Source organism: Lissotriton helveticus, chromosome 1_1, assembly GCF_964261635.1.
Source record: "Lissotriton helveticus chromosome 1_1, aLisHel1.1, whole genome shotgun sequence".
In the NCBI taxonomy this organism is placed as follows: Eukaryota; Metazoa; Chordata; class Amphibia; order Caudata; family Salamandridae; genus Lissotriton; species Lissotriton helveticus.
Window position 1 is genome coordinate 1,807,527,415 of NC_136057.1, and position 24,226 is coordinate 1,807,551,640.

General features: G+C 42.5%; 1 protein-coding gene across 2 annotated transcripts in view; it reads right to left on the minus strand.

Moving 5' to 3' along the window:
• LOC144753066 (cytochrome P450 2D17-like) overlaps positions 1–24,226 on the minus strand; it is a 317,121-nt gene that overhangs the window by 18,315 nt on the left and 274,580 nt on the right. The window contains exon 9 of one of the 2 annotated variants that reach the window (XM_078640868.1): positions 4,288–4,421. The exons of the other annotated variant lie outside the window; for it this stretch is intronic. Within the exon in view, the coding sequence (XP_078496994.1) occupies positions 4,411–4,421 (11 nt within the window). The 3' untranslated portion in view covers positions 4,288–4,410. Of the gene's footprint in view, positions 1–4,287; positions 4,422–24,226 lie in introns of those variants that run through there. 2 annotated transcript variants of the gene reach the window in all.

The following is a 24,226-nucleotide window of genomic DNA, read 5'->3' on the forward strand; positions in this document are numbered from 1 at the left end:
GATTATTTTGATTGAGAAAATGTTCAGTGCTGGATATTTGGAATATTATGTGTATGTTTAAATATAAATCCTGTGTGCGTGTTTGTACTTATTCGGGGATTTTTACGTATCGCTGTTCATTATGTTCAGATTCAGTTGTGGGATTGTGAATTGTTTGGATATTTTGTCATCATCTTTGCCAAGAACTCAATAAATATATTTAAAAAAAAAAAATTTGTAAAAATTAGAAACAAAATATAGGAAGGCGATTAAAATCTACCAAGCTGAAATTAAATGCGCACAAGCTCGCTTCCAACTCCCCGCGGGAAATCTTCTGCATCGCTAAAACCCTCACTAAACCCCCCTCTCCACAAACTACATCTGATGGCGTCCTTGCCCGCTGTAATAACCTGGAAGAATTATTTTACAAGAAAATTCACGACATATCTTACCTTCCCTCATGCCACTTCCTACAAGGACCTGCCCCCCATAGCCATGTCCCCTTCCGGCATCCAAGTAACATTGGAACATATTCCTCTACTTGGGCCAGAATGGATTCCAGAGATTTGAGATCATGTCATATCAGGATCGCCTGGGGACCCAGACCTCTCTCATGTTCTGAAACTAGCGACTGGTACAATTCTCCCAGTAATCCTCGAATTGATTAACACCTCCATCTCCTTGTGAGTGGTTCCTTCACCCTGGAAATGCGCCATGGTGAAAGCATTACTTAAAGAACCCAATCTTAACCCAGAGCACTTGGGGAATCATTGGCCTATCTCCCTCTCCCCGTTGATTAGTAAAATCCTGGAAAGGCATGTTAATTCAGTGCTATCCGGATTCCTAGAATCTAACAGCTTGCTTCACCCTTCATAGATGGGCTTCCGGCCATTACACGGGACTGAGCCAGCTCTCCTAGCAGAGGCTGAAGAGTCCAGGAGGATCTTGGACCAGGGTGGCGCAGTAGCTATTATTCTCCTGGACCTCAGCGCTGCCTACAACACCGTCATTTACAATATCTTGACCCTCAGGCTTAGGGTCTTGGAGTGTCGGGGTGTTATTACCTGGCTGCAATCCTTCTTAGAAGACAGATCCTTTCAGGTCTTCGAAGGAGATGTTGTTTCTAAGCGTATGTCTCTTAGCTGCAGGGTGCCTCAGGGATCCTCCCTGAGCCCCACGTTATTTAATATATACATGAGGCTGCTAGCCGAAATAGTCCATCCATTTGGCATAAAAATAGTCACATACGCTGATGATACACAACTTGTTGTGGCATTAAACCACCCAGAAAATTCTTCTGCCAGCTTAGGCCCCTGTCTGGAGGAGGTTGCCAAATGAATGGAGCTCTCCTGCTTAAAACTGAACGGAGACAAGACGGAGCTTATGCTCCTAGGCAACTACCCAATTTGTAATTCAGGGCTATTGTGGCCAAACTGCCTTGTCCCTGCCCTACCACCAAAGAATCAGGTCAAAAGCCTGGGCATATGGCTGGATCGCTCCCTGACTTTTGACCAGCATACAGTGAAACTGTCTTCCACTTGCTATGGATCTTAAGGATGCTTCGAAATATTCTTCCTCTCCTCCCACTACTCACAAGAAGGATAATGGTCCCGGCTCTGATTCCCTCACACCTGGACAATGGGAACGCGCTTTATCTGGGAGCTCCTCAGGCCACCACCAACAGATCATTCAAAACTGCGCAGCCTGTATGCTCCTAGAAACTCCTTATCAGCAATCTGCCAAACCTGCGTTGAAGACTCTACACTGGCTGCTGATATTGAAGAGAACTAAATTTAAGGGTACTTGTATCACCCACAAGTCTTTCTGGAGGAAAGGACCGACGATCAATAAATATATCATGACCCCCTTATCACCCTAACAGAAGTTTATGCTCAGCGAACCTTTTGCTCGTCGCTGTTCCAAAAATAAAGACCAAGAAGCGGAAGCCACTCCTTTGCCTATAATGAGGCTAGGCTTTGGAATACCCTTCCTCTGTACATTCGGCAGGAATCCAACTATTTGCCTTTCTGAAAATTACTTAAAACCTGGCTTTTCAAAGTAACTGCTAAATAAAAAGTGTTCACCCGGTCCGCGGCTGCAGAATGGGCTGGGATGCCTTAGGGTAGCTATGTGCTTTAAAAAATTTTCTTTCATTTAATTTAATTCATTCATTAGTGCATAGCTTTGGCTCCTAAGTTTGTTTAGTTTTACTGAGTTATGTTTTGTTTTTTAATGCATGTCCAGAGCAGTTCGATGGCGGGGATGGGTGGGGGGTGCTGGGCAGTGAGGGAGGCAGGGGACTGATACACAGAGACACTTGTCCACCTTTACTTAAATACCCGACATACCTGACAGCACAGAACGGTACCTAACTGTGTAGAATCATGTTAGTCACCTGGGCCCCTGGAATCTTAAAGGCCTTAATTTCACTTATAAACAGTGCAAGTTCAGGAAATATATGTTAGACCGCTAGTTTGAAATGTTAGACTCCTGGTTTAAAATAGTAGCCCTTCAAGAAACCCACATCAAAGAACACAGGCTAAAACATAAATCCTATCGTCTGATTTAAAGATCCTTGGCAAGCTCTATACATAATAGGGTCGCCCTGTTATTTCACTCCGGACGAACAGCCACCACAACACTAATTACGCATGGACTTGTGACGCTTTCAGAGCAGTGTTAACGGGAAAATGCATATCCCTGATGTCTACTCTAAAGTGGGAGAAGATTAAAGAGTGTTTGGCACTAGAGGGAGAACTCCTCCAAGTTGAAAGAGCTCATAAGGCATTCCCCACCCTTGTTCTTCAGCGAAAAATGACTGCTCTCTGAGGGGTAGCATTGTGACCATATATGCCAGCAGAGCAGAACCTACCCTTTTGCGCCTCAGACAGACCATGGATGAGAGGGGGAATAAGGTAGGCACTCACTTGTCCCAGCAGTTAAGGGTGACTATATAGAACTAATTAAGGAATCTAATGGGAACTTGACCACTACGGAAGAGGGGAAGGCAGGGACCTTTCGAACTTTTTGTAAGGCCTTGCACATTAAAGGCCCAGTGATCTCCCACTCACAACTAGACTATCTGGCCTACAACACCATCCCAAAAATGTTGCCCTACCAACAGGAACTCCTAGATGGGCCCATTCGAGCAGACAAAGTCCAGGAAGCAATCGACTGAAATTGCACAAATCCTCAGGACTTAATGGACTTACGCCCAATTATATAAAACATTTAGTTCTGACCTGACTTCTTACCTGATCACTCCTTTTAATTCCTTTACTGAGACATGAGCTGTAATGCCTTCCATGAAGGAAGCCCTTATTACAGTAATCTCAAAGCCGGGTAAAGACCCAAGTACCGACCGATCGCACTGTTAAATCTTGATGCAAAGCTGTACATTAAAACACTAGCTAATCGGTTGGAGGATGTCATGCCTGATCTGATCCACCCCAACCAGCCACGCTTCATTGAAGGGTGCCAAACACATTACATTGTTTGGTGTGTGATCCATTTAATAGAAAAAGCCACCAAGAATTATACCCGCAGTGCTGTTGGCATTAGACACAGAGAAGCAGTTTGACCGGCTAGACTGCTTCTACCTTTTTCACACATTGCGGCAATTCGGTTTTGGGGATACATTTATTACACAAATTCAAGCCGTTTATGCCTGCCCTCACTCGAGAGTCTTCATTAATAGGACAGTCTCTGACTATTTTTCGCTGGATTAGGGCACTCGCAAGGAGTACCCTTTCTCCACCCTCTTAATTTGCCCTAAGCTTCGAACCCTTGGTAGCCAGAATACAGGCTTCTCCTCTCATCCAGGGCATTCCCTTTGGGTCAGTCAATCACAAATTATCATTGTGTGCGGCCGATGTCCTTTTGACCTTAACCTCCCTCCAGTCGCAAAGATTTGGGACCCCCTCTATTATATTTTTAGCCAGGGAAAAGAGAGGAAAACATAAACAATAATAAGAGAAATTCCCCTACGGCTATATCATTTTACATTTGACGTAGTTCAAACAGGTTTTTCAAAAAATACTCATTTAAATATCACAGATACCATGGTTTTTATGTCATTTTCATTTTTTTCTTTATTGTTTTTTATTTCTTTATATATTTTCATTTATTTTAAACCAAGTGCTAATACTGTATCAAAATAGTTATTTCATCATTCATATAGATATAAAAAAAGGTTGTAATACATTATAAATACAATTAAATCAGTCAATTAAATGAACCCTGATAACCACACATATGTCCACAATCACTCTCTATGCATACATACCACAAATCATACTACATACAACAACTAATTTCTGCGATGGAGGTAGTCCAGATGAATTTTATGACTAAAACGCCAGGTCTACGCGTTTCGGTGGGTTCAAACCACCTTCCTCAGGACTGACAGAATTTATCTTCCTGCCTTACTGGTTACAGGGTATCTGAAATAACAAATATATGTATCTGTATCTGTGTCTATCAAATTTAAAAACAGCCACAATCAATTCTAAAAAAACAATGCATTAATTCAAAACATCTCCTAACTGTCTGAGGACAACTATGCGCAGACGGCTGGCCTCCATGATCACTACATCAATAATATCTTATGACAATTCGTACTACATTCTCTGTTGTAACAAAATAGCTATCCATTTTGTGCATGGGTATTAATTAGAAACACATTTTATAAGGTTCTATTAGATCTTATCAGAAAATAGTATAACGCATTCCATAATACCTACTTGGTCTGGCCAGACATGGGTCCCAGACGTGGATATCTAACGTGTAATTTTGGAAGGCGCAGTTAGTTCAACAAATCTCTAAGGAAATATATAAAGAATATTTGTTGGCAAATTCCCTCTTCTTCAAACGTTATGATATACAGAGTGAGATTAACCTATTAAGGTATTACCTGATATGTCTAGAAGATCGCCCGAGCTAGGGTGCTCATTTTGTGAGAGGATCTCTAATTTCTTCCATATACTACGGGGTCTTCAGGGCCCTAAAGATAAATGTCACAATTTGTATATTACTTTGTTAACTACTGTTTCTGAATCCTCTAGGTGATACCCCAAGAGTGACCAGTCGTGACATACTAACCTTATTATCTGGTGCCAGCTCGCATATGGTAATTCCGTTTCCTTTAACTTCCTATCTGGACTGATTTTCAAGGTCGGGGATCTTAATAAATGACAATAATGTATACATATTTCAGTTCTCAGATTTTTACCTGATAGAGTTATATCTACCTGGATATTCAGAAACCACAATCACACTAACCTTTATACGTGGGATGAGTTAATTTCCAGCCGCTCTTATCTGTTTTCAATCGGTGTTCTCTTTGATAATTTTACTATAAAAATTAAGAGATAATCCTATTATAGAGCTGCTTAGGAATAAGGGATAATAATTCCCTATATCTATTCAGGTACGTTCAATCCATGTTATGGGTTATAATGCAACCTGTCCTTACATAACGTCTCACTTCCTAACATATCGGTGACTGAAAGTCACTAGATAGCCTTTGGTTCTAAACATTTAGTTAGATACAACAATAAGTTGACACGTGTTTCAAAGAAGATGGAATCTCGCTACTGTGACAACCGCAACCTGCTATCTATATTGGAGTGCGACATATCGCCGTCTATTAAGGTAACGGTTACAAAATGTGCATTTAGATCTAGACGGAGGAATTGCTACGACCGGGGCACTTCCTAGATACGAACCCCTCAAACAGTCGTAACCCACGAGGTGTACTTACATGTGGGATGTCGGCTGCTTAGTCAAAACGAGTCGCCATGCTCTGCCTTGTCACGTTGGATCAGAAATTGACAGAGAACGCTGTTGTTCCTTATAAAGGAAACCGATTACAGGCAATTGGCGCCACACTTTGGCATAACCCGGAAGCGGAAAGCGAAGTTATTCAAGCGCTGGATAATCCTCCAGCAAAACGGACGCCATTTCTGAATGGTGTTATTTTAGCGATTATCTAATTAATATGTACCAACATTTAATTCCCTGGCTATGTGTAGGGATATTTCACATATATTAAAAACGGATATATCCCAAATAAACAACATGTGACAAGCAAATGTCATCATTATCCAGATATAATGTATTAAATAACTATTGTTCCATATATGTCCCAATAATAATTCTGCATATACGGGGACCGAACATCATTAAACAGTTTTTATTGAAAATCTAATTTGAAAGATAATTCAATAATAGATTACTGGCAACGAATTTCTTCCTCAAGATAGCGCCAAATGTAAATGTTATTATAATTACATATGGTCCGATTTTCTATTTTGGATGAACACATAAGCGGGATTGGAATGTTCTTATGTGTTAATGATAACTACACACTACACAAGGGATATGTCTAGTGAGATACATAATATCAATTTTTTATACTACATAAATCAGACAATCTGCTTGATTCGGTGAAAAAACGGGGGGGAAATTCATTCCTAGTATAGAGATGTTTAATCTTAACCATGAAACCAATCTCTCCAGGTTTTTCTAAAAGGGTGTGTGATTGCAAATCCCATATTGGTTATGTATTAATTAGACTCACGATAGAATTCCCATAATGTGAGCCAATTAAAGGTAAGCAATTATTTTACACTATTTAGGATTTTTGGAATGGAATTTGGGCTGACCACCTATATGTTATTGGTGACATACCAGGCTATATTTTCGTTCAATCCTTTACGCACACTATCAAATTGAAAAATCCAGAAACATTCTCTCTTCTTCCGGACATGAGTAATGTTTTGCCCTAACCTGTGTTGTACCTTCTCGATGATGCACCATTTTAGATCATCCTCGTTATGGTTGCAATCTATGCAGTGTTGGACCAAAGGCGCAGTAATCCTCTTCATTCTTATTGCAGATTTATGCTCACTAAATCTGGTACGGAATTCACGACCCGTTTCACCAATGTAGGCAAGCCCACAGGGACATACAATTTGGTAGATCACATTACTACTACGACAGTTCGTGAGAGATTTTAAGGTCACCTTAGTATCGTTGTAACTGATGGTGTTCGTTATGAGTGCCGCATCACACGCATGGCATGCTCCACATCTATGATTCCCTAAGATCAATGGTAGACCTGTGATGGAGGTTTGGTTCATGTGTGGTTTGGGATGTCTCCTGGTATGTACCAGGCGATCTCTTAGATTTCTGTTGCGTCGATATGCCATTAGGGGTTTTGATGGAGAGACACAACTATCAAAACCCCTAATGGCATATAGACGCAACAGAAATCTAAGAGATCGCCTGGTACATACCAGGAGACATCCCAAACCACACATGACCCAAACCTCCATCACAGGTCTACCATTGATCTTAGGGAATCATAGATGTGGAGCATGCCATGCGTGTGATGCGGCACTCATAACGAACACCATCAGTTACAACGATACTAAGGTGACCTTTAAATCTCTCACGAACTGTCGTAGTAGTAATGTGATCTACCAAATTGTATGTCCCTGTGGGCTTGCCTACATTGGTGAAACGGGTTGTGAATTCCGTACCAGATTTAGTGAGCATAAATCTGCAATAAGAATGAAGAGGATTAATGCACCTTTGGTCCAACACTGCATAGATTGCAACCATGATGAGGATGATCTAAAATGGTGCATCATCGAGAAGGTACAACACAGGTTAGGGCAAAACATTACTCATGTCCGGAAGAAGAGAGAATGTTTCTGGATTTTTCCATTTGATAGTGTGCGTAAAGGATTGAACGAAAATATAGCCTGGTATGTCACCAATAACATATAGGTGGTCAGCCCAAATTCCATTCCAAAAATCCTAAATAGTGTAAAATAATTGCTTACCTTTAATTGGCTCACATTATGGGAATTCTATCGTGAGTCTAATTAATACATAACCAATATGGGATTTGCAATCACACACCCTTTTAGAAAAACCAGGAGAGATTGGTTTCATGGTTAAGATTAAACATCTCTATACTAGGAATGAATTTCCCCCCAGTTTTTTCACCAAATCAAGCAGATTGTCTGATTTATGTAGTATAAAAAATTGATATTATGTATCTCACTAGACATATCCCTTGTGTAGTGTGTAGTTATCATTAACACATAAGAACATTCCAATCCCGCTTATGTGTTCATCCAAAATAGAAAATCGGACCATATGTAATTATAATAACATTTACATTTGGCGCTATCTTGAGGAAGAAATTCGTTGCCAGTAATCTATTATTGAATTATCTTTCAAATTAGATTTTCAATAAAAACTGTTTAATGATGTTCGGTCCCCGTATATGCAGAATTATTATTGGGACATATATGGAACAATAGTTATTTAATACATTATATCTGGATAATGATGACATTTGCTTGTCACATGTTGTTTATTTGGGATATATCCGTTTTTAATATATGTGAAATATCCCTACACATAGCCAGGGAATTAAATGTTGGTACATATTAATTAGATAATCGCTAAAATAACACAATTCAGAAATGGCGTCCGTTTTGCTGGAGGATTATCCAGCGCTTGAATAACTTTGCTTTCCGCTTCCGGGTTATGCCAAAGTGTGGCGCCAATTGCCTGTAATCGGTTTCCTTTATAAGGAACAACAGCGTTCTCTGTCAATTTCTGATCCAACGTGACAAGGCAGAGCATGGCGACTCGTTTTGACTAAGCAGCCGACATCCCACATGTAAGTACACCTCGTGGGTTACGACTGTTTGAGGGGTTCGTATCTAGGAAGTGCCCCGGTCGTAGCAATTCCTCCGTCTAGATCTAAATGCACATTTTGTAACCGTTACCTTAATAGACGGCGATATGTCGCACTCCAATATAGATAGCAGGTTGCGGTTGTCACAGTAGCGAGATTCCATCTTCTTTGAAACACGTGTCAACTTATTGTTGTATCTAACTAAATGTTTAGAACCAAAGGCTATCTTGTGACTTTCAGTCACCGATATGTTAGGAAGTGAGACGTTATGTAAGGACAGGTTGCATTATAACCCATAACATGGATTGAACGTACCTGAATAGATATAGGGAATTATTATCCCTTATTCCTAAGCAGCTCTATAATAGGATTATCTCTTAATTTTTATAGTAAAATTATCAAAGAGAACACCGATTGAAAACAGATAAGAGCGGCTGGAAATTAACTCATCCCACGTATAAAGGTTAGTGTGATTGTGGTTTCTGAATATCCAGGTAGATATAACTCTATCAGGTAAAAATCTGAGAACTGAAATATGTATACATTATTGTCATTTATTAAGATCCCCGACCTTGAAAATCAGTCCAGATAGGAAGTTAAAGGAAACGGAATTACCATATGCGAGCTGGCACCAGATAATAAGGTTAGTATGTCACGACTGGTCACTCTTGGGGTATCACCTAGAGGATTCAGAAACAGTAGTTAACAAAGTAATATACAAATTGTGACATTTATCTTTAGGGCCCTGAAGACCCCGTAGTATATGGAAGAAATTAGAGATCCTCTCACAAAATGAGCACCCTAGCTCGGGCGATCTTCTAGACATATCAGGTAATACCTTAATAGGTTAATCTCACTCTGTATATCATAACGTTTGAAGAAGAGGGAATTTGCCAACAAATATTCTTTATATATTTCCTTAGAGATTTGTTGAACTAACTGCGCCTTCCAAAATTACACGTTAGATATCCACGTCTGGGACCCATGTCTGGCCAGACCAAGTAGGTATTATGGAATGCGTTATACTATTTTCTGATAAGATCTAATAGAACCTTATAAAATGTGTTTCTAATTAATACCCATGCACAAAATGGATAGCTATTTTGTTACAACAGAGAATGTAGTACGAATTGTCATAAGATATTATTGATGTAGTGATCATGGAGGCCAGCCGTCTGCGCATAGTTGTCCTCAGACAGTTGGGAGATGTTTTGAATTAATGCATTGTTTTTTTAGAATTGATTGTGGCTGTTTTTAAATTTGATAGACACAGATACAGATACATATATTTGTTATTTCAGATACCCTGTAACCAGTAAGGCAGGAAGATAAATTCTGTCGGTCCTGAGGAAGGTGGTTTGAACCCACCGAAACGCGTAGACCTGGCGTTTTAGTCATAAAATTCATCTGGACTACCTCCATCGCAGAAATTAGTTGTTGTATGTAGTATGATTTGTGGTATGTATGCATAGAGAGTGATTGTGGACATATGTGTGGTTATCAGGGTTCATTTAATTGACTGATTTAATTGTATTTATAATGTATTACAACCTTTTTTTATATCTATATGAATGATGAAATAACTATTTTGATACAGTATTAGCACTTGGTTTAAAATAAATGAAAATATATAAAGAAATAAAAAACAATAAAGAAAAAATGAAAATGACATAAAAACCATGGTATCTGTGATATTTAAATGACTATTTTTTGAAAAACCTGTTTGAACTACGTCAAATGTTAAATGATATAGCCGTAGGGGAATTTCTCTTATTATTGCTTAACCTCCCTCCAAACATCATTGAGGGTCCTGCTAGCAGAACTCTTAGAGTCGGTAGTGGTGGCAGGGTTTAAGGTCAATCTCACCAAGTTCCTACTGAATCTGATGGTTAAGCCTGGGGAGATGGAAGGATTGGCGTCCAATATCCTCTTCCATCTGGTGAGAAAGGAAATCACATACCTGGGCATCAAACTCACACCTCAGGTGGAGGACCTGTACAAAGCTAACTATCCCCCACTTCTTTGTCAACTTCAACAAGACCTTAAGAAATGGGCCCCACTCTACATTTCCAGGCTAGGACGTTAAATGTTATGAAAATTATGGTTCTGCCACAAAGGTTATACCTTTTTCAGGAGCTTACAATCGAAGTCACTTCCCTGTGCTCCTTGCTCCCCACCCTCATATGGCAGAATCACAGAGAACGCCTTCCTTAAAAACTCCAGACTCTTCCCAAAATGGGGGGGGGGGTTAGCACTCTCTAGATTCCCCCACTATTTGAAAGCGGCACGACTCCGAGTAATCACCGAGGGGTCCTTGCGGGAGTCAGACAAACAGTGGCTCCACATGGAATAGGCTATAACAGGCCGAATGATTTGGATTGGTCTCTGGAAATCTAAAGCTCACCACTTATCAAATGCTCATCTAAGCACACCAAATAGGACCACCCTAAAAGCATGGGATGAGGCTACTCGCCCCTATGGTGTGAAAACCTTTCCTCCCCTATACACCCCTATTCACTTCAACCAAGCATTTCCGCCTGCACTGGTCCCAGGCCCATTTGATGCGTGGCGGGAGGGGGTATGTCTCACCATCTCCGACCTGTTTCACGGAAGGAACATACTTACATTTGAAAAATGTTCTTGCGGTTTCATTTTACCTACTACAGAGCTGTACCGCTACATCCAATTTAAACACTTGATAACAATTTCTGAGATTCAAATGGCAGTCACAAGATATCTGCTCCCAATATAGAAATTTGTGCATACTCAGAGGGATACCAGAGGCAGTGTCTCGGTCCTATACGCTCTCCTGATCTTCTCGGCTGATCTTCCTTCTCCAGTCACAGGGCCTTCTGGGACCAGGATTTAGGGACGTTTATAACCGTAGAGCAATGGAGGAAATTATGGAGCGACCTCCCACAGTTTAGTCAATTGCTGGGTCTATGAGAGGCCCACTATAAGCTACTCTGATTGGCACTTGCACCCCGATAAGCTCCACAACATTTACCCAGACATATCGGACAGATGTTGGAGGGGGTGTGGGCTCTTGGATGATTTTTGCCACATTTGGTGCGAGGGACTGCCCTAACATTCGTCCCTGTTGAAATGAGATACTAGCTCAGATCAAAGATATTCTTGGTTACCCCTTACCTCAAACACCTGACTTTACCCTGTTGGGTCTGCGGGATCCTTTTCTCAAGCATTAAACAGTTGGGGATAGATCTATTGTGTGGATTTGTTCAGGAACCATCAAAACGGCCCTGGCGGCTGCTTGGAAGAAGCTGATGACGCCTCTATATCTCAGTGGCATGCTCGCCTCTGGCAGAGTCTCATCATGGAACGCCTGACAGACAAACTTCCGGACTCTAGAAAAGGCTTTGATTACATTTGGAGGCCTCTGGTGAGATAACTGTCAGTGGGTCTTCCCTTATTCTCCTGTTACCACATGCACCAGGGCGCTTCATTTGTTCAAGACTTGAAACCTCCCCCATGAGGAAGCTTCTCCCACCCAGCCTTATGGGCTGTCAGGAGAAATTGGTCCACGGCCGCTACTCCTAACCCCTGAATACTAATCGATACCTATGTTGCACTGTACAAGCAAGCTTTCACAGTTTCATATGTTTGTTCCCTGTTCCAGGGATGTTGGGTGGGGGGATGGGTTATATTGGTCTCCATCGTAGCTCATTGGTAATAAGCCGCAAGACAACATTGTTTGAATGAAAATTGTTGTGATTATTGATGTGTGAAACCACTGTGTATGACACTGATCTGTAATATGGCCATGCTTCTTACAAGTGGTTTTAGAAATTTCATGTTGAACCGCTTACTGTATTTGCCCACGAAACTCAAACACAGTTTGAGAAAAAAAACACAATACGACACAATAAAAGTCCTACTCCAATATATAAAAATAGTACGTTGTTATCTTTAAATAGACATATAATAACAAAAGGAGCTTAGAGGGAAAAAGAAGGGTACTATTAGGGAAAGCCCTCCACTCAATGAAATGCAATCCAAAAATTCCCTGTACCCAGGACTCGAGTTAACAATTATCTTGCGGGCATGAGATCATTCTCCACTGGAATTTTCTATAGTAAAATTCTGGATATACCTCTTCGTGACTTCTCTGAGTAGGTATTTATTGTCTCTAATGCCCCACTGTCCTAAACGAACACTTCATTTGTAAATACTGGTAAGAAAAAGAGGGGGTTCACTATATTTTCAACTCGGCGCAACCAATATAGTCAGCCCTAAATAGGACTATACCAACACCCACACATACACATATTGAACCAGGAAAAAAATGTGTGGCGGAGAGGAAGGCACCTCACGGGCGAACACCCTCGGGGCAATTTGGTCAGTTGTTTACCAAATGTTGTGCCCCTTTCTCACCTTTTTCTTACCATACAATTAAAATGCTTGAGATCAGATTCATCCCTGAAACCCTTAATAAACTGATTCATTCTCTTACCAACTAGAGGAACTTAGCTGTAACAAAAGTGGTTAGCCCAATACAAGGTAGACCCACCCTTAGACAACGTATTATTAAATAAAGAAGGTTGAGGGGGAGCACCTTTTGATAAAACAAATTATCATAGATTCAAGCAACACTTCCTTCGCAGAAGTCATACTGTACACAGAAATCTGCTTAGGCTGGTCACTATTAAAATAGAGTTAGCGCTCAACAAAACACTAAGGGCTGTTTGGTAGTGTCTTATGCCTAAGCAGAGACACAATGGGCAAATCCAGTTATTTCTAAGCCGCTTGTAAGCGGTGCAACAAAACAAATACATGTTCCACATTTTCTTTAGCCTTGAGGTTTCACAGAGTACAATAACAATTCCAAGTTCACCATTCTTCTTTTCCCACTTAATTCTATGTGCTCCAATGTCAAGGATACCATAAAGGACTTTTAATTAAAACATTTTAGCTAACTGTGGGCATAGTACGTCCATAAACAATTTAAAATGTGGACTTGGTTTAACCTCCAAAATTTGTGTTGATAAATAATCTCCCCAATCTTGAGTTTTGAAGTAGAGCACTCAAAGTATAATCTCAATTGACTTGTTTCAGCTATGTTTTTGAAGACATAGGTAAGGACAGAGGGTCTCATTTAAGAGGCGCTTTGCGGCACAGGCACGTCATTTCTTTGACTGTTTGGTGGTGTAATGTGCTCCGGCATATTTACAAGGCTATGTAAAGCCATTTTAAGTGGCTTTCATGGCCTTGAAAATCTGTGCCCTTTTCACGCAGAACCCTGCGTGAAAGGGGCGTTCCATGGGAGTTCCTGTGGGTGTTCCCATGTAAGACCCATAGAATCTGAAACATTCCCAGATTTACGAGATATCGCAAATCTGGGAGTGCACCAGAATCTAACGCTACCCCGGGGTGGCATTAGGGAGGCGCAACGGGAGAAATGTTTTCATTTCTCCTCTTTTTTTAATTTTACTATGTGCGCTGTATTTTGCAGCACAGATAGAAAGAGGAAATCACCTGAATTGATTGATTTTGTGCAGGAAGGTGTCCCTTTCTGCACAAAATCAATCAGCCCAGCCACGCAGGCACCCTTGCACCATGGAGCAAGGGTGCCTGCTTTGGCGCATGGCAGCCCATCGTGCACCGGCACTGGAGAAAAGGATAGGAATGCATCGTATCACATAGATACGGCGCTTTCCTGCCCTTTTGTTTTGACATAGGGCAGCACAGCAAGATTCCTTGCGCTGCTGCCCTACGCCAAAACCCTTCTAAATGAGGCCATCAGGGTTGATCCAAAAAGAACTCAAACCTAGCTTGTTTAGCCTAGCCACACAAACCGATACCATGGAAAGATATAATTGGTATCAATCCTTAGAAGTTCCCTTAATCCCTCTCTATAGGGTGCAAACTCAGCAACAGTCCAAACCCTCACCCAATAGAATAGAGATATAAGTGCTGTAAGATGCTCAATTCAATGGAAGAAGCAGTGTTCTTTTAGGGAGATGTACAAGAGACTTTATAAAATTATTTTCACAAATTATCAGTTTGTCCACATATATACCCCAAAACTCCGATCCGTACGGGGCTGGTGCCTGTGCTTTGTACTTAAACACATCAATGGCCGGGAACATTTTAGATTTTGTAGCCTGCTGTTTTTTAAGTTTAACTGCTGCAAAATGTTGAAGCACAACACTGAACTTCTGTATGTGTGAGGACCAGGGAAGCCTACTATCAAGCATTTACCCCAGGTATTCACAGTTAGCCACTCAATCAAGGCTCTTCTTCTGTATTTCATGTTTTTGGGGTTGATTTCTAATCCTTAATATTCACAGTATGCATTAAATTTATCGTCTGCAAATAGCAAGGCAGGTACAGGGGTCCCATCTTACTTAGGGGAATCACTGATAAAGTCAGAAAGGGCAGCTATAACATCATTCACGTACAATGTGAATAATGTAGCCACAAGTACACAGCCCTGTCTGACACCCCTATACAATCAGTTAATTCCGCCTGCGGCCCTCTAAGTACTTAAGCAAAGTTGTCAATATGAAGACCTATTAGTTGATCTGAAAGATCCGGGGGTACAACTTGCTTCCTAAGAAAGTCCCATAGCTTTCCCCTAGGCACTAGGTCAAAAGCTGACCATAGATCTACAGTAAGTGAGTATAACGTTATTGTTTAGTTAGTTAAAACCATAACAATTTTAGAATAAAGCAGTCTTTAAAGGATAAATAGGGCACCAATCTTGACCATGGCAAATATAAGGTTCTACAGTTAATGAGGACACTATATTTATGATCTGTGTTTAAGGGTCTAAAAGTCCAGCGACTTGCGCCATCTTCTTCGAACAATGACTAAAACAGATAAAGTGCAAAGTGCGGATGTTGATAACCCAAAGGGGTGTGGGGGGAATAAAAAAGGACAGGATCACACCATGAAATAGTCTGTTATCAATTTTTGAGCAAAGTTGACGGGGTGGGGAGGTGCAGAGGGTGTCGGAGTAGTTCTTCGAACTTCTTGACGTATTTATGGCACCTTGATAGGGTTTGTATGTCAGTATGGTAGAAGCACAGTGACAATGCCTCCAAATATGAGTGGATATCCTTCTTTAGATAAATTGGTTTAAGGAGAGATCTCTTGGGGGCATTGAGTGTGGGAAAACAGCACAGAAGGTGGAGTCATGATTTTTCCTTGTAATTGCCCAATCTGCAGGCCCCCTCTTTTCCTGATGGGAGCCGTTGGTTGAAGTTTGCCACTGGTAGGCCTAGCATGGGCAGAAGTAAGATGTCTCTGCGAACCCCTCTTTTTATACCTTCTGAGAGGTATGACTTCCCCTATAGGTGAGAATTATTCAGGGGGGATAAGATAGTTGAGGACTTTAAGGAGCAGGTATCCAGCAAATTTGAGGTTAGTTTCAGCCGCCTGTTGATGACCCTTTTCAATGATGTGTAATAGATAACGTCCGAGTTTATCACAGTGCCTTCGATTTGTAAAGAAGTTAAAGCTTTTTTTTAATTGTCGGTGCCAGGGATTCCCAGGGCTCTCAAATGTCTCTTTTAGGCATGCTTTAAGAGGGGTTTCTGGTGCTTTTAGGGACCCTTATATAAAATGTCAGAGTGATTGTCTTTGAAGGCCCAGTTCCAACGTAGTCTTGTCCTTCGTATGGATCTGGGGAGTAGAAATACTCGCTTATAGGCCATGCATTGAGCATGGTCAAGGCTTGTGGCACAGGCCTCTGGAAAGGCCTGTCGCCCGTAGTTTAGTGCCGGGAGAAAAGTGGCTTTTTATGACCTTTAGAATAGGAACTGATGAGGCACTGTTTAAGTTCTTATTGAGACATGTCAGGCTATGTGTGATGGTTCCAGCTTTCTTTTTCAGGCCAATGGTCTGGAGGTCTTGTTGAACCATGACCCCAGGTAGTTTTACTTTGTGGTTATTTTAATAATAATAGCTCCCAAGCGCCATGTTAGAAGTTTCTTTTTTATACAGTGGCCAAAGATCAGGACTTTGGTCTTGTCCTGGTTGATTGTAAGAGAGTTGGCTGCATTGTATTCCTGGAGCTTGCTCAGGGCTCGTAGGATTACGACTTTGGTGTGGTCCATTTTGAGAATATCGTCAGTGTATTGTAAAATGTGTAGCTTTAAATCGCCGAGTTGTGGTGGTAGCATGCAGCTACACTCCAAGAATTTCCCCACGCCAGCTGTGTATAGGATGAAAAGGAGGGGAGAGAGGACGCACCCTGGCTTCAGGCCATCATTGGTTGTGATTTTAGAGGAAACAGTGGTGGGACCCATTCTCACCCATACCCAAATATTTGAGTGCAGAGAGATAATGGCCCGAGCAACTGCCGGGCTAACCCCCACCGCATTTAGTTTAGTCCAAAGTGCGTTGCGGTCCACCTTGTTATATGCAGCAATGTAGTCAATGAAACAGCTGTAAGGAGGAGGCTCGCTTTTTTGGGCTGCCACAAGGAATCAAGATGGCAAGTGTTGTAATGTTATCGATTGTAGAGCGGAACACGGTTTGGAAGTAAGGCAAGATGTTATTTTCTGTGACCCATTCCTCAAGCAGTTTGAGAAGAGAACGGGCGTAGCCTTTGGCCTCTAGGTCCAAAAGAGGAGGGCTAGAAGTCAGTAGTTAACTGGAATCGTCGGGTCTCCTTCTTTGAAGATTGGGCATAGGTTGTAGCCTCTCTATGAGTCTGGGATCTGTGCAGCAATGTAGGCTTGGTTGAAAAGGTGGGCTAACCCCTTAGCATTTGAATATGCTGGCTGGTAGGCCATTGGAGCCTGGAGCTCCGTCATTTTTCATGGCTTCTATGTATTTGCAGACCTGGGCCTACGTGGCCAGAGCTTGAGTTTCCCCAGGCATGTTGTCTGCATCCCATTAGCTGGGATTGTTGCTAGTGCATAGAGGTAGACTGTTGTATAGTGCTTTGACGTGTCACACCCAGGATTCTTCTGGGACTGCATTCCTACTGGAGCAGTTGGAAGATCAAAGTTTGATGTAGTACCAGAAGTGGGTCAGGATTTTCTGTTGCTAAATTTGGTGCATTTTTAGCCATTCCTTTTGCTCGGAGTTTTTCTTTGCTTCCTGAGTTAGTTTTTTTGTATGTTTTGTGGAAATTAGTAGTGTTCTTTGAAGAGTTTGCTGTGTGATTTAGTTTGTGAGCCCATGTTGCCCTTCTTAATGCTCTTTGTGCAGTGAAAATGCCCCCTGTTATGCGGCTTTCTGAACTGGTCCTCCTGGAGGGTTTTAGGGTATTAAAGGGAGGCAACAGATCCCACCAGGTGGCCCCTAACTTAGTCATTAGGTCATCCCATCTGTGTAAAAAGTCCCCCAGGGAGTTGTTGTTGGATTCGAGGATTACGTCTTCCAGCCACTTGCCCACCTTGGGGTGCCTGATGCTCGCCATTTGATTCTCCTGACTAGTTTATGTGCTTCGGTCCACAAAGATAGACCCCCTTTTGAGACACCGGGGGGGGGTGTTGTGGCATATAGATCGATTGTTACAGTCAGGGGATTGTGGTAGCTTTCAGTGCACTTGGGGATCTCCAATTTGACCAGGTGACTGGCTAGTGGGGCTGACAAGAAACTGTAGTCTATGGTTGAGATCACTTTGAATGTAGCGGGGAGCTGAATGTGGGGGTCTTGTGTCTGAGAGATTTGTTTGGCATAAAATAGATTATGGTTAGACAGAAGAGTGTTCATTGTTTCCTGTCCTTGGTTTTATGTACAGAGTTGTAGGTGCTCTCCGGTGCCCTGATGTTAAAATCTCCCACTAACAAGATTTCATGTGTAGCAAACCTCAACAGGAGAAAGTGTTTGGTAGCAGGGAGTTTGGATATTTTGGTTAAGTTAAGATAGCAATTTATTAGCAGAAGAGGAGTATCTTTCTTGGTACTTGATATACCAGAAATTAGCATGCAGCGGTAAGGACAGAGGCGCTATATAGCGCAACGGGGCACTTACTTCTCCTCCTCCCTACAGCTGGTCAAACTGCCCCTTCTGGCGTAGTGAAGTCCGGGGTTTGAAGTACCCACTGTTAAATCACTGAAAATCCTTCAAATCGATTAATAAATCACTGCTTTTCAGTAGCGGCAATAGTCCATGAGTCATTGTTTGTATGCAGGGGGGGGGTAGGTCCATGAGTCATTGTTTGTATTCAGGGGCGGGGTAGGTCCCGGTCAACCCTTTACCTTTGCACGTAGGAGCTTTTCTGGTTCTTTCCTTCATCGACAAAGCTCATTAGCAAGGTACTCTGCAGCTTGGATTAGGTGTTGGGGTTGACGTCTGTGGACACACAAAGTCCGATGGTGCAGTATGAGCCTTGGTTTCTGACCGGTATTTGAGGCTATCCACACACCACAAAAACAATTTAGCAGGTGCAATCTGAAGTCAGCGGCACAAGGATACTTTGACGATTAACCCCTTCACTGCTAGGCCTCCCCCGTGCTAAGCCTTTTTTTGGCTATTTGGGGTAGTTCGCGCTTAGGCCCCTGTAACTTTTTGACCACGGTATCCACATCAAATTTGCGTCTTTTTTTTTCAACATCATGGGAATTCTAAAGGTACCCAGGGTTTGTGGATTCCCCTGGAGGGGACCCAGAAATTCGCCAAAATACAGCGGAATTCTTTTTTTTTTTTTTTTATTGGAAAAAAGGTCTACAGATGAAAGAGTCTGTTTTGTTCCCTGCAAATTGTATCAAAAAAGGGGATGTGGTTCTGAAATCACCATCTTTCTAGCTTTCAGGGACAAGCAGACTTTTGTCAGAAAGCCAAAATATTTTACACAGTTTTGTCATTTTTCTGGGACATAGCCTATTTTTGCTATTTTTTGTGCTTTTAACCTCCTTCCTGTTAATGGTAGAAATGGGTCTAAAAGCAATAAGGGATCCTGGAAAGCTAGACATTTTAGAAAAGTAGACAAAATTCTGAATTAAGCTAGGGGTCATTTATGTAGATCCTTCAAAGTTTCTTTATGAAAACTAATAGTTAAATGTAGGAAAAATTGAAAATTAGTTCTAAAAAACAGCCATTTGCGCCAACATTTTCACCTGTAACTTCTTCTAATTGCGACAGCTGTTTGGAAGAAATATACTGTTACATCCGCTGGACCTTTCTTGTTGTGGGGCTTTATAGGACTTGTAGGTTCACCAAGAACCCAAGGAACCCAGAGCCAATAACTGAGCAGCATCTTGCAATGTTTTTTTATTCTGTTCTGGGTATATAGCAATTAATTTGGGAAAATTGGAAAAATCGGTATGAAAGACACCTATGTATTTCTGAATCACCTGGGTTTTTGGCCCCGTGCTCGGCGGCCAGCTAGGGAAATCTACCAAACACATGCATTTCTAAAAACTAGACACTGAGGGGATACCAGGGAGGTATGGCTTGCATGGATTCCCCATCTTTTTCTTACCCAGAATGCCCTGCAAACGTCAAAAATCACTTTTTACACACATTTTTTGTGTGGGAAAGTTGTGGCATCACGGGGCTGACACAAATTTCCTACCACCCAGAATTCCCCCAGGTCTCCCAATAAAAATGGTGCATCACTCATGTGCAAGGCCCAAGTACCCGCGACAGGCAAGGGCCCAAAGCGTAGGGAGGCGACATCAAAATTGCCTATCAAAAAATGACCTGGTTTTGCAAGGGGGGGTGACCTGGGTTTTTGGCCCCGTGCTTGGCAACCAGCTAGGGAAACGTACCAAACCCACACATTTCTGTAAACTAGACACCCGGGGAATTTCAGGGAGGTATGGCTTGCTTGGATCCCCCAACATTTTCTTACCCAGAATACCCTGCAAATAAGCATGGGCGTAAAATCCGTTCCGCTCGCGGATTTTGCGGATTTTCGGTAAATTCGCAATCCGCGAACTCTCGCGAACTTGCCGAAAATTCGTAAAATCCGTGCGAAGCGGATTTTTTGCTTGGTCGCACTTGCCAACTAGAATACTATACAATTTCGCGGGAGTAAACACTTGCGAACACATAGATGCGGCGGGCAGCGACAATCTCGCAATTGAGAGATTGCAAAATTTGCAATTTCGCACAAGAAATCCACCAGCAGGCAGCATAAACCTTGAAAATTATGATTTTTATCAGAATAACTCCTCAGGTTGACATTTGCCTGCACTTTTTCTTTGCAAGGAGTCCATTTTGGGGGGTGGGGGTGGGAGGAAGGAAGTGCCCCACAGTCTCCAACTTCCTGTTCCTGTCCACCAGGCTCCTCCCAGTGCTTTCTTCATGTGCTGGTCACTTTGATTTGGATCTTGACCTGGAAGGATTACTTTTTGTGGATGCTGCTGGATATTTGGATTTTTGCAACACTGAAAGCACTCAGCAGGTGCAAAAGTTCAATCTTATCATTAGTAACCATTCCCTGTAGTGCTTCCTGAGGGGCCCCTTCAGAGTTCAGTTGCCTACTTGCAACTATTGGCCACAAAGGTCCTGTGAAAAAAAAGTGCACTGCAACAGAAAGCAAATTACAGATAAGGAAGCAGGTGCCAGCCAGATTGGAAGTTTAAATTCAGTGACACATTAATCAACCCCAAATTAATTCATGTCAGTTGAAGCAGGGCAGGTGTGCTTGCTTTTTTTCACCCCCATAATCTACAGTGATAAACCAACCAGAGGGTGGCAGTGATGTACCAGAGGGTGGCATGGGTGTACCAGAGGGTGGCAGTGGTGAAACAGAGGGTGCTGTGAACCTGTGATGATGAACCAGATGTAGAAACAACATAGTCGCGGCTGTTGCGAGCGGACAAGTAAGTTCGCAATTGCGAACTGGTACAGAACCCTCGCGAACTGGCAGAAATCCTTGCGAACACACAAAAAAAAAAATCCGCAAATTCGCGAGAGTTTGCGGATTTTGCGGATTGCGAATCCGTAAATACGCAAGTTCGCGGATTGCCAATTCGAAAAATCCGCCCATCACATTTAGCTGAAAAAAATCACCTTTTCCACACAGGTCTCCCGATAAAAATGGGGCCTCACTTGTGTGGGAGGCCCAAGCACTCGCGACAGGCAAGGACCCAAATCGTATTGAGGCAACATCAAAATTGCCCATGACAAAACGACCTGGTTTTGCAAGGGGGGTCACCTGGATTTTTTGCCCCGTGCTCGACGGCCAGCTAGGGAAACCTACCAACCCACACATTTCTGAAAACTAAACCCCTGGAGGATTATAGGGAGGTATGGCTTGCGTGGAGCCTCCAACTTCTTTATACCCAGAATCCCCTGCAAACCTCAAATTTAGCTGAAAAAAAAATCACTTTTCCCACACATTTTCGTTCAGAAAACTTTGGGGAATCCATGCAAGCCATACCTCCCTGGAATCCCCCCCAGGTGTCTAGTTTTCAAAAATGAGTGGGTTTGGTAGGTTTCCCAAATGGCCACCGAGCCCGGGGACAAAAACTCATGGGACCCCCCTAGAAAACCAGGTTGGTTTGTGATAGGTAATTTTGATGTCGCCTCACTAGGTTTCGGCCTCATGCCTGTTGCGGGTACTTGACCCACCCATATGAGTGAGGTACCATTTTTATCAGGAGACCTGGGGGAATTCCGTGTAGAAGGAAATGTGTGGATCCACGCAGATTCCAGACCTTTCCCACAACAGAATTGTGAGGAAAATGTGCTTTTTTTTGTTTGTTTTTTTACAAAGTTTAAGGTTTGCAAGGGATTCTGGGTAATAGAACATGTTTGCTAGGTTTCCCTATGTGCCGGCTGCGCTAGGGCCCAAAATCCACAGGAAGGCGCATTTATAAAGCTAAGTCTGTGCCTTGTGGGCTTTCTGCCGCCCTGTGGGGGGAATCGGGAGGGGGGGAGTTTGCCCCGATATGGCCCCAAGGGGGGGCAGAAAGACTGTGGCTATTTTTTTGGGGGGTGGGAGCATTGGTATGCCCATTCTGGGCAGCCGCCACCCCAATGCATAAAAAAAGCCAGCTGATTCACTGGCGCCTAGTGGGCTTTATGCCCCCTCCCCCCCTGGGGCAGAATGACTGGAATTTCTCTGGGGTGGTGGGGGTATTGTCATGCCCATTTTGGGCAGCCCCCACTCCTACATGAATACAAAAAAAGATTCCTGGTTTGTAGTGGGCTTTCTGCCCCCGGGGTGGCAGTTGGGGGCTACTGCCCCCATCTGCCCCCAGAAAGGGTGTCCCCACCCGAAGAAAAATTGCCACAAAATAATTCCTAGCATCTAGTGGGCTTTCTGCCCCTCCCCCCGTTGGTGCAGATTGGAGCTACTGCCCCCATCTGCCCCCCAGGGAGGCAGAAAGACTGAAATGTTGGTGGGGTGGGGGTTGGGGCATTGGCATGCCCTTTTTGGGCAGCCCCCCCCCCCATAATAAAAATTGCGGAAAACTTCCTGGCGCAAGTGGGCTTTCTGAGGACTATTTTAGTAAAAGCTAGGCATATATGCATGATGCTTTTTGGGATATAATGGGGCCCACATTAGGTAGACTTCGCAAGAACACGCAGTATTCATGTTTGGTAATTGGGTGTGGAATGGGATGATGACATTGATTGTCTTTTCTGAATATTTGTATTTTAGATATCCTTGATGAAGAGAACATTCCCGAAATGCATTGGATTTTTAAATAAATTATCGTGACTGGTGGAAACATTTTACTCTTCTGTGCTCGACAAAATACTTTCTTGTGGGAAGTTGAATGTATAAAATGAATTGGAAATACGGAGAAAATGTTTGAGAAACTTATGGAGTAAAAATGAAAAAGATTAATAGAGGATTAAAATTGAGACTTTGATTCATTTGATGCATCCATGGCTGTGCATCTTGTACAGGGATCTACCCCGGTTCCTTTTGGTTTGATGTATTTCAAGCGAACTGGACGAAGCGCTATCAAGTTTGCATGCCACTATTGAGATGAAGAAATTGAACAATTCAGTAAAGAGGCAAAATAATGTGTACATAACAAAAATAAAGGTGTGCATTTCACCACCACATTGAATTTTATTAATGACGATAGCACGCCATGCGCGCAATCGTCATTAAAGTGAAATACAAAACTAGCCCTGGGGCGGTTGGGGAACCTCTATCCCTCCTCCCTAGGCAAAAAAAAGGAAATCCCTCTGCTTTCTGCAGCAGAGGGATTTCCTGAGCATGTGCTCATGACGGAACGGTTCCATCATGAGCACACTAGAACTTGTGCTCATGACTGAACCATTCCGTCATGAGCATAGAAGGGGTTAAGGGGAGCTGAGTAGTGGTAGTATGGTAGCCTCTGATTGTTTTTTTTTTTTTAAACGGTTATCTTTCAGCTTTAGGCTCACAAGTTTCAGTGTTTTTAGAGGAATGTGTCCACTCAATCAACATCCAAGATTCAGGACCCGGGGCCACCTCTTGGGTCCTGGGACTACCTCTCACAGGTTCCCCCAGTGGGGTCCAGGGAAAGTCCAGTTGTAACCAGTCAGCTGGGCACTTTGCAGATGCAGGGCTTCTTTAGCTTTTATTTTTCAGGAGTTTAAGAAGAGGTTAGACTAAAAGACTTTGGAGTCCACTCACTGGTCCTTGGCACAAGTGGGAGC